Source organism: Carlito syrichta, unplaced genomic scaffold, assembly GCF_000164805.1.
Source record: "Carlito syrichta isolate Samal-C Ts95f unplaced genomic scaffold, Tarsius_syrichta-2.0.1 Scaffold302416, whole genome shotgun sequence".
In the NCBI taxonomy this organism is placed as follows: Eukaryota; Metazoa; Chordata; class Mammalia; order Primates; family Tarsiidae; genus Carlito; species Carlito syrichta.
In genome coordinates this window covers 169,783-184,487 of record NW_007246512.1, presented here as the reverse complement: position 1 = coordinate 184,487, position 14,705 = coordinate 169,783, and the positions used below count along the sequence as shown (strand labels likewise).

The following is a 14,705-nucleotide window of genomic DNA, read 5'->3' as shown; positions in this document are numbered from 1 at the left end:
GTTTCCAGTCATGAGAGAATTGCAAACACGGAAAGAGCACATCCAGTTTTATATTTGTATATCTTGACATAACAGAATGAAAATAATTGAAATCAATATTGAGGACCCCAAATCTTACTTCCCCCTCGTGGGTCTCATGATGTCAGACAGGACCTACGTCTGAGAAGCCCTGGAGCGAAGAGTCATTGAAAAGGCAGATGGATGCACACAGATCGGAGCAGTGATTAAGCGCTTTGCAGTCAGTCTTTCTGGAATCACAGGCCCACTTCTTTGCCGATAATCGTGGGTCTCTACTTTCCTCCGCCTTTGCTTGCCAGCGTTGAGTGGGAATAGCAGCAGTAGCCACTTCCGGGAGCAGCCGGGACGACGCCTGGGGCAGCCCTGCTGAAGCGCCTTGCCCTCTGCGAGGCCCACGGGGTGGGGCACGGGCCGGGGTGCTGGAGCCAGCCTGTCGGGCTCAGATCTGCCGGCCGTTGGCTGTGGGGCGGCAGGTTGCTTGACCTCAGCACCTCGGCTTTCTCGTCTGCAGAACGGGGCCACAACAAGGCCCACCTCTCGTGGCTGCTGTGAGGAAACCGAGTGATTGCCAAGTGCACACGGCGTGGCGGCCCTGGCGCTCACGCTTCTTGTTACCACGGGCACCGTGTGATGCCTAGACCCGGTCACACTGAGCTGGTTTTCAGGCCTGCTTTCACTTAACTTGGGCACCGGGTCAAAATCTATTCCACGCGGAGGAATAATGACTCCAGTCTTACGAAACCATCATCCAGGCTGGAAAACTCGACCCTGAAGGCAGCCAAGCCCGAGTCTTGGGCGGTGGAAGCACACACAGCTGACACGTGGGAGGAGGGCCCTGGGCACGGAGCAGACGAAGCTGGGACAGACGTCTGAGGCGGCAGGTATGATCTGGAGGGGACGGGGGCACTCCAGCGTGGGCTTCAGACCCGCCCACAGTGGAGTCTCCTGAAAAGGACGTCACCTCGGGAAAGCACAATCAGAAATGCCAGGTTTCGGGAGGGAAGGCTGAGTGTCCGCCCGCCGGCTGGCCCACCCCCCGGCACATGGAGTCATGCCAATGTGGTTGGAGAAAAGGGAGCTGGGAGGAACGACTGGAAAGACGATTTTCCAGAGAACTTGGAAAGCCCTTGGGCCGAGTCCCGGTGTCCACGTGGAAGAGGAAACAGTCACCGAGGGCAGCAACGGTTCCTGCCGTGCTTCCATGGGGCCTCCGGGAGCCATGACGATGCCCATCTCTGTAGGCAAAGGCCACGGGGACGTTAGGGAGGGATTGGGGAGAAGGAGGAGAAGCGCCAACGGTCTCGTTTTGTCTCACTGGGTTTGTTTCTGAGTATATCTGAGATGCCACCCAGGACTTCAAGAACTAGCAGGCGAAGGCTCTCCAGGTGGTTAGTCTGCCACAAGAGACGCTGAAGGACAGAGAACGCCTGGGAGCTATTCCCAGGAACTGAAAGTAGGCGGCTGAGGAGAACTGAGTGAGTGGGTACAGGAACACGTGGGTCTGGCTGGAGAGAGAATGCCGCCATTCCTCAGGGTCACCTACGTGAAAAAGGAGCCGCGAGCTTCCCAGGTACGCCCTGCAGTAAGCACCGTCTGAAGCAGCGGTCCTCAGGCCACAGACCAGTGCCATTCTGTGGCCGTTGGGGACTGGGCTGCCCAGCAGGAGGTGGGTGGCCGGGGAGCCAGCCACTCCCAACGTGCGCATGACTGCCTGAGCTCCGCCTCCCATCAGATCCGAGAAGCCTGCTTCTAGTTCCAACATCTTGTCTTTGTGAGGTAGGGTTTTCCGCAGTGACAGTAACCAAAACAAGATGATGGCGTAGACTGACCATAAGCAATAGACTCGGGGTCACTGTCTCCCGTCACCCCCAGACAGGACCGTCTCGTTGCAGGAAAACCAGCTCAGGGCTCCCACAGATTCTGCATGGTGGTGAGGTGTGTAATTATTTCCTCATATGTTGCAAGGTAACAATAACAGAAATAAAAGTGCACACAGATGTAACGCGCTTGAATTATTCCTAAGCCATCCTCACCCCGCCTCCTCCCCGGTCTGTGGAAAGACCGTCTTCCCTGAAATCAGTCCCTGAAGCCAAAACGGATGGGGACTGCTGCGTTGGAGAGCTGGAGTCCCTTCTAAGGACACACGACTCTCTGGACCCTGCAGAGACCAGGGAAGGCAAGAGCCGCACCCCTGCGTCTTGTGACTGTGGGTCGTCAGGTGTGGGCTCTGAAGCCTGCTGCCTTTGCTTCCTTCCAAGCCCCAGATGATCTTCGTTCTGTCCCCCCCGGCCCCTGTCTTCTGCGAAAAAATGAGGTTCTAGAGACTAGGCAGCTGACAGAGTGATCTTAAATTTAGCATTGAGATACAGTTGCCCAGGGAATAAATTAGTCTTCATGTCCGGGGCAGTTAGTTATGGCGTGAGCTTAGAACTAAAACAGTGATGCATTTTCCTTAGGTCAGTTCTTTTTCCTCTAGGACTATTAAAACGCAAGCAAACTATGGGACTCAAAAGACCTAAAGTAAGATAATGCCAGCAAGTGAAATGAGCAAGCCCTTTAATTACAAACCAAGGCATCTTCCCTGGGACATTCACTTCCATTAATTTCAGCCTTTGTTTGTTAAGGCCTGCGGTGCCCTGGGCAGGTTCAGGAGCTCAGTGGTGGCTGTTTACAGGGACCCCTGAGCTGTGTACTTGGGATCCCGTCTGAAGAATGAGGAAGCTGAGGCGAGGAGAGGTTCGCCGAGTCATTCATGCTTTCATTAGATAAATATGTATTGAGCCGCTGTGTGTCACTGAGAATACCGCGCTGAAGGAGACAGAGGTGTTCCCTGTCTCCGTGGGACTCTTAAACTGTGAGAGTTGGGAGGTAACGTCCCGGTGTCGCTGAGAACGCAAGTGCTGGGCTCTTCCCACCATCAAGTAAGAAGTCCAGGCAGGACTGAGGGGGGTGCCCTGAGAAGACCTCGATTTTGTTTTGTCTTTATTTCCACATTTTTTCTCTTTCCCAGAATGTTTGCTTCAGTTTTATTGAGGGTGTTTTCCAGATGATTCTGTCCCCTCCTCTCTGGCAAGCTATTGTCATGAGTCACCAGCAGAACCCTGAGGAGGGACTGCCAACACCGATGGTTCCACCCGCGCTCGTCTCCGACTGGCAGGTTTTCTTTGGTCCCGGGAGACCGGCCGAGGGGCGGAGTGTCTTGGGCCGAGTGCGCAGAATACCCTGACTCCGTGTGGGCCCTGGTTGAGCCTCGACAAGGTGTGGTGGCTGTGCTGCAGACCCGGCCTGCCCTGCACGGCCCCTGCTGTCCTCGGCCCGGGCTGGGGAGAGGCCCCAGAGGCCTGGGAGCAAGGTGGGTCCTCCCATGGCTGGTTGGGCTTCCAAGCGAAAAAGGCACTTTTAGGGTGGCGCTCGCTCACAATAACTCATTGCACCTGTCAAAATAGCTAGAAGAGAATATTTAGAATGGTCCCAACACACGAGAAAAATGATAAGCGACTGAGTTGAGTGTCCTAGTTATCCCAATTTGATGGTTACACATTGTATGCATGTATCAAAATATCACATGCACCCCATAAATAGGTACTAGCATGCATCCATTTTAAAAATCAGAAGACACCTCCCCCAAATAACTACGAAAGCAGGAATATACATTTACTCACCTAAAGTATCTACGGTTTGTTTGTAAGACTCTTACGCATTCTTTTCATAATTCAAAATGACTCTCTGCAGGGAGCAGATTGGTCTTCATTAACCACTTTTCAAAGCACTAAACTTAAAGCTGGAAAGGCTTGGCGTTTCTCCAAGATCACAAAAATATAAACACCAGAGGGGTTTCCCAAACGGAGGGCTTCTTGCCCCAAGGGCTTGTGTCTTCGGTGGTTCTCACAGTGTGGTGTCTGGGCCAGCAGCAATACTTGTGAGTGTGCTAGGAATGAAAGTCCTAGAGCTTCTCGAAAGATCTGCTAAATCAGAAATTCCGAGGGTGTCCCTGGAAATGTGTTTCCTCAGGCCTGTCAGAGCCCGCTAGAATGGGAGACCTACCTGTGGATGGCTGTCTGCTCATCACAGGCTGCAGACTTGAGAGGCATGAGATAAATGCCAGATGTGTCAGTTGTACCTGAGTTGCCTGTCAACGGTGCCTGAAAAAAATGCCATTACGTTAACATGTTATATAAAAACTGTGGTATGAAGTATGAAGTGGCTGTTCCCTGAAGGAGTCAGAGCCCGGGGACAGCATATTTTAATACAGGGAAAGCCAGGAGATTTTCCAAGGTCGGTATCTGCACTTTAGTGTGTCGCTTTCTGGACTTCCCAGCTTACACCAAGAAGCAGATCTGTGGTTAATATCTGCACAGTCAGGGGTGTGGGGCCCACACATTTGTCACGCTTTGTCTAAGGCAAGAGAATATTCGTTGTGGTGTTTCAGTGCCTGCGCAACCCTTGCCTCTCTGGATGCCCACCGGGAAACCAACAGTAGTGAAACTGGTGCGCTCTGTGCCTTGACACGCCTCTTCTGATCGGACCCGTTTCGGAGCTTGTGAGGGGCAGAGCTGAGACTGTTATGCTCATCTGATAGCTGAGGAAAACAGACTGGGACGAGGCTACGTTTGCCAACTGTCTGCTAATGAGTTCTCAGGTATAAAGTTCGGGTCCTGGTCTGTGTTTTGAGTTCTTTCCACCAAACTTGATGCTGCCTTTCGCTTATTTGTGTTTCAGTGTCCTCGTTTGCAAGATGGATGCAAAGTACTTTTCCTGTGTATTTCACAATGAGGTGCTCATTTAAACACTCTGAAAAGTTTTCTATTTCAATTAAATGATGCTTTGAGGCACATATACCAAAGGAAAATACATGTTCTCATTAGCTTCAAGTAGTGTTTTCCTCAAAGAGCTAATTTTCTCCCCAGGAAAACATTTGGAATGGCTAGATACATCTGTGGTTGTCACAACTTGGGAGAAGGCATTGCTACTGGCGTTTCATCTGCTGAGGCCAGGGATGATGCTGAACACCCCTATGACGCACAGCGCAGGCACACAGTAAAGACTTATCTGGCCCCAAATGTCAGTTGTGGCGTGGCTGAGAGACCTGGCTGAGAGCAAATGAAAAACACATTGTTTAACCAGAATATTATTGTCTTTCAAAGGAGACAGTCCAAGATTTCTCCATGAAGGATGATTTGGATGTTCTGCTGTCGCGATGACAGGGTTTCACCATCCCAGGCAAGAATCTCCTCTCCAGTGCCCTTTTGGCCAAGATCCTGACTCTGTCACTTACTGCTTGTATGACTCACACCTTCGTTTGCTTGTTGATCAAATAAGGATCAGAGAACCAACCTCATAAAGATAATGTGAAGGTTAAATTGGCTGTATATTAGAAAACACTAAGAAAAGTCTCATATTACTAAACTCTTAAGAACTTAATACATATTATTAACTTTTTGTTATTTAGTTTTTATTTCTCTGCAATCCAACTAGACGTGGAAGGGAATCAGGAAAATATGGAACCCGAAGAATTGTAGTGAGAGTACAAAGATTATAGGGATACTGTGAACAAATGGGATGGAGGGGGTGCTCTCCTGAGCTACAGAAGGAATGATCTGGTAGTTTAAGATCCAACAAGTCCAATTTATGAGAGTGGTCCACAGTCAGCCATGGTGATCTTCTTGCTGGTTTTGCCATTCTTGGACCCAAAGCCCTCCATGGCTTGTACAACATTCATGCCCTCTTTCACCTTGCCAAAAATCGCATGCTTGCCATCCAACCATTCAGTCTTAGTAGTGCAGATGAGAAACTGGGAGCCGTTTGTGTTGGGTCCAGCATTTGCCATCGACAGGTTGCCGGGACCTGTAAGCTTCAAGATGAAGCTCTCATCATCCAATTTCTCCCCGTAGATGAAGTTGCCACCAGTGCCATTATGGCATGTAAAGTCACCACCCTGGCACATCAACCCCGGAATAATTCTGTGAAAGCAGGAACCCTTATAACCAACTCCTTTCTCCCCAGTGCCCGGAGTACGAAAGTTTTCTGCTGTCTTTGGAACTTGACAAACAGCTCCAAGGAGACACGACCCAAGGGCTCACCGTCAATGGCAACATCGGGAGGCAGGGTTGACCACGGCTGATGGGAAAAGGCTCAAGGCATACAATAGGCAATAATAGGCATCTGCAAAGCCCATTATTAACTTTTTTTTTTTTGAGTTGGAGTCTCACTCTGTCACCCAGACTGGAGTGCAGTGGCCGCTCCCGGCCACCGCAGCCTCGACCGCTGGGCTCCGGCGATCCTTCCGCCTCAGGCTTCCGAGTAGCTGGAACTACAGGCGTGTGCTACCGTGCCCGGCTAATTTTTGATTTATTGTAGAGATGAGGTCTCGCCAAGTTTCCCAGGCGGGTCTCGAATCCGCGTGCTCAGGCAATCCACTCACCTCCACCTCCCAAAGTACATTATTAACTTTTTAAATAAAGAAGTTTAGAAATAGAATGTTCTGTCTACAACATTCCCTGCGCTCACTGTGGTTTCTCTTAATGATCTGAATTTAATTCATGAAAACCTCAATATTAATCTAAAAGACCAAATGTAATATTCATATTTAGCAATTAATTATATTTAATAGATATTAATGAATGCTTAATTTGACAAAATAAGTATGTTTTAAATTTTCATTTACTTAAAAAGGTCTACATGAAGCGCATAGCTTCATGATTGTCCATACCCTCAGTTCTCTATCCTGCAAGAAAAACGCCGATATGTCTGCCACGTGTCATTGATGGCGAAGGGAGGGAGAGGAGAAATCGTCTCTCGTGATCAGGAACAAATCCTACTCTTTCCCTTGTACAGTTGCCTCCCATTCCCCACACAAGAAACAACTGGAGAAGGCCAAGTCATAACTGCCGTTTAACTGGACTATGAAATCCTAAATCTGTTCCTCGCATTCCTTTCTTTCTTCTGGTATTTCCCCAGCATCTGCCTGTGAAATGGGCTGTCCTTCCATCAGACCGGCATGTGGGTGGGGCTGGAGTGGTGGAATTCTACACTGACTTAGAAGAGCCGATGAAACTGTGACTTTTAAAGTATGGATTTGGCCAGGTGCAGTGGCTCACGCCTGTCATCCTAGCACTTTGGGAGGCTGAGGCGAGAAGACTGCCTGAGCCTGCGGCTTCGAGACCAACCTGGGCAACTGGCAAGACCTCATCTCTACAATAAAATAAAAAACTTAGCCGGGTGTGGTGGCGCATGCCTGTAGTTCCAGTTACTTGGAAGGCTGAGGTGGAAGGACAACCTGAGCCCAGCAGGTCAAAGCTGCCGTGGTTGTGAGCATGCTACTGCACTTCAGCCTGGGTAACAGAGTGAGACTCCAACTAAAAAAAAAAAGTATGGATTTGTATGAATGTAAATTTACCATTATCTGATTTGAACATGACATTTCTTTGGTTTTGACTGATGAAATTCCCTTAGACTAGCTCCCAAAATCCATTAAAAACATGGTTCCAGAATATCACTGTTGATTAGATAATACTGAGAGTTTCCTGAACTGTGTTTTGGGACATTCTCTTACTATAATAAACTTATATCCAGACTAGCCATGTTTGAGAGAAGAATGCCTCCCTGTTGATGCAAAACCCTATCAATATGTGCCTGGAAATATTAAATTTTGGGTAGAAATTGAAGGAAGCGAGGTGAAGGGAGAAGGAGCCAGGTACCTCAGAGCAACCTTGTGACATAGTCGTTGCTAGCCCTAATTTACAGGTGAGCAAACTGAGGCCTAGTGAGATTAGACAATACAGGCAGCATGACACAGTGGCAGAGCCAGACCTCAGACTGCCATCTTCTGACTTCTAATACGAGACTCACTCTTAGCCCCAGTTGCCACTGCAGTCTAGCGATGATCATTTCTGCCTGTAAACTCGCAAGCAGACTCAGATATCCACACTTTATAACTGACTCCCAAAGCAGAGGAACTTGACATCAAAACTACAGTTGTGTATATCTACCTGTTTGGGAGCAAGCGAATACTGATATTTGGGTGCATTTGGAGCCCAGATATGGAAAATGTATCACCTTGGTCATTTCAGACAAAATGGAATTAGAGGTAGAAGACACAGCAAGTCAAAAAAAAAAAAAAGCCCCATGCTTTTATGTATGTATCTGCACATGTGTAAATGTATGTGTATGTGTGCAGGGACACATATATGTCTGAGCACTAACTCAGGATTGCTTCACTGGCCTTTGTCATATTGAAGGGACTGTCGGGAATAGATTTAGTCATTTCCTTGTTGACAAGTAAAAATTTATGCTCTTTGGTTCCTTCTCAAATTTTGGTGTCTGAATGTCTGTTCTTTGGCATTCTACATGTGGGAAATTTCAGTAAGGGAGGGGAAGGATTGCATTTAATCAATTTTAAAGATGGAAATAATTCTTCCTTTCCTTCCTTTTTTTTTTAAAGGTCCTTCGAGTTGTGTTAAGTTTATTTTCCTGTAACTTAGGGCAAAAATCAAACTGCTGAGTTCTAGTGACAAGGATCAGAAGACTGTCACCATCTTTGAGCTGTACAAACATCTGGCTAATTGTATAAAACATGCTTACACTCAACCAGAGGGCTTCAGCAGAAAGCCCTAGGTTGTAAAAGACATTCATCTAACATGTGGACACTTACTTTCCAGGAAGCGGATGGCTCAGGTTCAAATTAGGTAATAGAACCACTCTGCACTGTTACATCTGCCAAAGCAAGGAGAAAGCTAGCAGTCGGCCTGCTCTTTATCGAACTTTGTCACTGAAGACAGAAATTCTTGAGTATTTAAAACTCTGCTTCCCTACTCGCAGCCACAGTTGAAATCAAACCGGTCGTAAATTTGTCTCGACTATTCAGATGCTTGGTTAACAAGTCTACAGTCAGATGGCACAAAGCAAGAACAAACACCTCCACCTGTTCTTGTCCTCAACTCCGTCCAGGTCTTTTGAGTATTGCTCCTTGTAAGCATTTTACAAATATTAGCTCGTTTAATACAACAGTACTATAAAACAGACAGTATTATCACCCCATTTTATGGATGCTGGAATCACAACTCGCAGTGACTGACTTAGATGGCATGTGACCGCCAGCTACACTCCAGAGCAGGTCCACTGAGACTTCCAAAACTTCAGACCCAATGTAATCAACCCCAAGGTTTGTAAAGAAGATGTTGGGTTTTACATTAAAGATCCCTCTTGCTCTGAAGGTTGATTATTTGATCTATCCACTGTGCTGTCTGAGTTTCTCTAATGACATAACCTCTCAACGACAGCATCTTTCCAAATGAATCAGACTCCTATCCTTGACTCTCAGACTCAAGCTTCTGCCTCTGCCACCAAACTTTCTGTTATCAATGACACCATCCCAAGAGACATCCACACAGAAATCACCCTGTTCAACCTCACTGTCAGGTTCTTACCAATCTCATTCCTCCCTGCTTTCTAGCACCTGAGTTAAGCCCATATGATCTCACAGGTCAATTGCTCCATTGGTCCTCTTTTGGACAGCTGGGTACCAATCTTCCTTCCAGGGTACCTGTGTGCTAGGGGCAGGTTACGTGCCTCAACATAAGGCAGTAAGCAATTCCTTGAAGAGCTCTGTAAACTATACAAGCCTGGAAGAGTGCTATGTTCCCTTGTGCTATGAGCTTCCCCAGCTCAAGAATTTCTAAAGCCTCCCTCTTTCGTACAGGCTCAGGCTAATTTGTTCAATTTTCTTTTAAAATAAACATTTACTAGGTTCTCATTAAAATATGGAAAGTCTTTAGCAGAAACAAAAAATATTCCATTGTTTTACTGCCTAGATACCATGTATCAACTTTGGGTAAATTGTATTGACTTTGGGGAAACAAAGGCAACATGTAATAATAGATTATATTTTAGGAACTTACACTGTGCTAGGGACAGTCTTAATTGCTGTAGGTGAATTTACTCTAAATCCCCTAACCAAAATGCTTGTATTATTCTATTTTATAGTTGTGGAAACTGTGGCACAGAGAGGTAACTAAATTGCCTTTTAATTTAAAATTGATTCAAACTTTGTCAAACTGGTATCAAAGGCAGCACTTTTAGTCACTGTGCTATGTAGTCACATGACTAGGAACTTCCAACTGGACATAAACATAAGGGGAAGAAATTACTATTGATAGTCTCTTAGATGCACTTACAGAAAAAAAAGTCCATTTCATTTTGTACACAATCTATTATTTTTACACAAAATTGGTTAGAACATACACTTTTCTCTGCATCATAACTTTGCCATGTAATGATATATCTTGTAAATATTTTTACTACACTACTTATTTTAAAAATGACAGTGTGCGCTTTTGTGTGTTCATACCCAAGTGTGTTGAGTCAGCTTTTCAATAATGGGTATATTGAATTCTTTAAGTTTTGTGTTGATAAACAAAGTTAGAATGAACATCGTTGGATGAAAAGGCAATTGTACTTTTTGCAGACATATTGATAGGATAAATTTTAGAATGGTCGAACTTATTGGGTCAAATGGTATGATGTAATTTAGACAGATATTGCCAAATTGCCCTTCCAAAAGTTCGTACTTGTTTACATGCTCAGAAATAACTTAAGAAAGTCTGTTTTCAGCTCTCCTATACGAGGGGGGACCCCCAAAAAAGCGGAATTATTTTTTGGAGGACAAGTTCCCCCAGGCAAGTGTCTGAGGAACACATCAGCTAGTGGACCAGCAAGCATTGCTGTGAGAGGCTGTCTTTAGCTTCAGTGAATTCTTCTTTTTGAGATTCTTTCAGCAGGTTTGTCCATTTCATGATGGGTGATTTACGAGCACACCAGCCCACAGTGAGCTGAGTGTTCAGCCGTTTTTGATGAAAAATGGCTTGACACCGCTTGCCCCCCCCATTCACCCCATCTCACTGCGAGTGACTTTTTTTTCCTTGTTTCCCTGGTTGGAAAAAGTCCTCAAAGGGAAATGTTTTCCGATGTGGAAGAGGTGAAACAAAAAGCGGCAGAAGCCCTAACAGGCATCAAAATAAGAAACCTGGAACTTGTTTATATAAAATTGTGTATTTATCCCTACACGCTTAAACTTCAGTCACCTTTAAAGCACTCTCCATTTGATGCAATATGCCTATTGAGACACTTTTTCCACTGCTCAAAACAGCCTTGAACTCATCAATTTTGATGCCTTTTAGGGCTTCTGCCGTTGTCTTACCTCTTCCACAGCTGCAAAACATTTCTCTTTGAGGATTTTTTTCATCCAGGGTAACAAAAAAAGTGACTCACGGTGAGAGTGGGTGAATAGGGGGGCGGGGCAAATATTCAAAATTTCTGTATGTGGAAATTGAGCATTAAATGGGTTAATTATCTGAACAGCATCACTCTGGTAAGAGGGTATAGTTGGATTCGTATCACAGCCAGGAAGGCTGTCCCCATTGCTGACATCCCTGACCAATGTGCATATTGTCTCTTAATACAAAATTAGGTCACACTCGTCATAGAGCTGAAGCTCAGGACCCTTTTTTAATCCAGTACTGGTTAGATACTATCAAAGATTTGCCTTTGATGCAAATTTTTCCAACTTTCCATGCTAACATTTCCCTCCTGCTTTTTTAGTTGTGTTAAAATCACTGATGTAGTTATAATCAGTAATAATCAGCAACGCCTGCTTCTTCTATTTTTTTTCCTTATGTGCCTTCTTTTTTCTGAGTTGGAGTCTCACTCTGTCATCCAGGCTGGAGAGCAGTGGCAGCTCATGGTCACCCCAGCCTTGACCTGCTGGACTCAGGCGATCCTTCTGCGTGAGCCACCGCGTCTGGCTCTTACATGCCTTTTAAACGTCTGATCTCAACAATTTTATGTTCATTTTTTGGTTTAATGCGGTTTTGGCAATATCTATATTTTACCCATTAAAATAGCTGTGCTGATTATCCTGCTCTGTTTTGAAATAATATACTGTAATAGAACAAGTCATCCATTCTGGGAGTTCTATGACAAGAACATGTGCCAGTTGTCACTGTTCTATAACACAGCCTGGAATGTGCTCATTTTGGAAAGCATATTGTATGTCGAATCATTATGCGAACCACTCACTTGTAAGGCTTAGAGAAAACAAGGAGGTAGTACAATTCTCACTTTAAAACATAAAGACTATTAAATAGAAAAAGATTGAATTCACTTGCTATAACTTAGGAGGGTCAAACTAGTCAAATGGGAATGTTAGAGGGACAGCCCTCAGTAGCTAGCCCAGACAGACGTGAAGCAAATATTTGCTAAATAATGAATAGTTGCCAGATCCGTGGTGAGACAATCCTACGGACGTTTCTGTGAGTGTGCTGGAAACGATTAGAATTTTGGTGAAGCAGCGGGGCTCGGTGGCTCAGCCTGTGATCCCACGCTTTGGGAGGCCGAGGCGAGTGGATTGCTTGAGCCCGCGGGTTCGAGACCCGCCTGGACAGCGAGACCTCATCTCTACAATAAATCAAAAAATCAGCCGGGCGTGGTAGCACCTGCCTGTAATTCCGGCTACTTGGAAGGCTGAGGCGGAAGGATCGCCAGAGCCCAGCAGGTCGAGGCTGCGATGGCCGGGAGCGGCCACTGCACTCCAGTCTGGGTGACAGAGTGAGACTCCAACTCAAAAAAAAAAAAAGAATTTTGGCGAAGCAGATTGCCCTCCGCCATGCAGACAGGTCTCTCTAATCAGCTGAAGACCTGAACAGAACAAAAGGTCCAAGCGCCCCCAGCACGAACACATCGTGCCACAGATGCACTTGGGATTTGAAGAGTGATGCCGGCTTGTCCGGGTCTCCAGCCTGCCGACCCGCCCTGCCCAGCAGGCCTGCCAGCCTCCATAACCACGTGAGCCCGTTCCTTCACATACATTCTCTCTACATGCACATCTTGTTGGTTCTGTTTCTCTGGGGAACTCCAATGCAAACAGGCATAAATAAGTAGCATAGTTTCCATACAGATTTTATTCTTCCGCAAATATTTGCTGAATGCTTGCTGTGTGCTTGGCTGCTGTCCTTTCACTTTGGGATGTAGTATTCCACAGATCAGCACAAGATGGCAGCTCTTCTGGGGATTAACTGTGAGAGGTAACATCATCAATAGGCATAATTATGTTGTTTGTCCAAAAGTGATGAGTACTCTAAAGAAATTAAAAATAAAAAAGGGCAAAGAACGGGGAGAACAGAGACAGGAGAGCATAGGTAGCAGTTTGAAAAGAAATACCTTTTTACTTAGAATCTATAATACTGAGTGATTTATTACAGAAACAAAGAACTGAGTGTCACATGTACGCACTCATAAGCAGACCTTGAACAATTACCAAAACACTATAAGAAAAGGAGGGGCAGTAGTGGGAAACTCATCAACAAGGGTACCTGCACAGTGAACATTTGTGTATCTCACCCTGAGGTATACCCCACATCTTTAAAATAAAGTATTTAAAAAATGCCCTTTTTAAAGATTAGTTTTGGGCTTGCGGGAACATTGAGCAGAAAGCACAGGGTTCCCATCATATCCAGGGCTCCACTGCACACCGCCTCCCCACAACCAATATCTCACACTAGAGTGGCACGTTTGTGAAAGTCTGTGTGTCTGCACTGACACATCATTAGTACTCAAAGTTCACAGTGTACGTTGGAGTTCACTCTTGGCGTTATACACTCTACAGCTTCTGACAAATGGGTAATGAACGGTATCCGCCATTACAGTGTCATACGGAAGAGTTGGACTGTCCTCCTCTTCTGTGTTCCTCCTATGCATGCCCTTCGCTCTCTTAATCTCTGGCAGCCACCTCTTTCGCTGTTCCCATGGGTGTGCCTTTTCCTGAACGTTGGATAGCATAGTTGGAATCATACAGTATGTAGACTTTCAAGCGGGCTTCTTTCACTCAGTATTATGCATTTAAGAGGCTTCTACGTCTTTTCATGGCTTAATATTTCGTTTCTTTTTAGCGCTGAATAGCATTCCATAGTCTGGGCGTGCCACCTGTTTTCTGGTCAGATGAGCTTTTATTGGAGGAAAATTATGTTTATATTGTGGCAAGATAGCCATCAATTTACTTCAAAGAGTTTATCATCATCTTGGATGTATGACACAAGAACTAACATTTTTCCAAATATTTAAAGCCTATATTTTAGTTAAGTGAATGTGACAGTTTATATATCCAGTCACCTATGGAAGGCAACTTGGTTGCTTTAAGTTTGCCAATTATAAGTAAAGCTACTTTTATAGACAAACCTACATCAGAGTATAGATTTTTTGTGTGGACATGCGTTCAGTTCACATGAGTAAATACCAAGGAGCTTGATGGTAAGAAAGAGTATGCTTTATTTTGTAAAAAGCTGCCAAACTGTCTTCCAAAGCGATTGTGCAGTTTTGCATTCTCAGCAGTGACTGAGAGCGTCTGGTGTTTCACATCTCTGCTAGCATTTGGTGTTCTCAGCGTTTTAATTTTTGTCATTTTAGTAAGTATATAGTGGTATCTCATTGCTGTTTTCACTTGTATTTTCCTGGTGATGTACGATGTGAAACATCTTTTCATATGGTTATTTACTATCTGTATGTCTTTTTTAGTTATATATCTGATCAGGTTTTTTTTTTTCTTATTTTTAGTAAGATTGCTAATTTTCTTATTTGTAGAGTTTTTTGGTTTTTTTTTTTGAGTTGGAGTCTCACTCTGTCGCCCAGACTGGAGTGCA

At 45.4% G+C, this 14,705-nt stretch overlaps 1 protein-coding gene across 1 annotated transcript in view; it reads right to left on the bottom strand.

The window, feature by feature from the left end:
- Window positions 1–5,644: 5,644 nt before the first annotated feature.
- LOC110595507 (peptidyl-prolyl cis-trans isomerase A-like) overlaps window positions 5,645–14,705 on the bottom strand; it is an 11,925-nt gene continuing 2,864 nt past the window's right edge. The window contains exon 2 of the mRNA XM_021711623.1: window positions 5,645–6,069. Within this exon, the coding sequence (XP_021567298.1) occupies window positions 5,645–6,069 (425 nt within the window). The remainder of the gene's footprint in view (window positions 6,070–14,705) is intronic.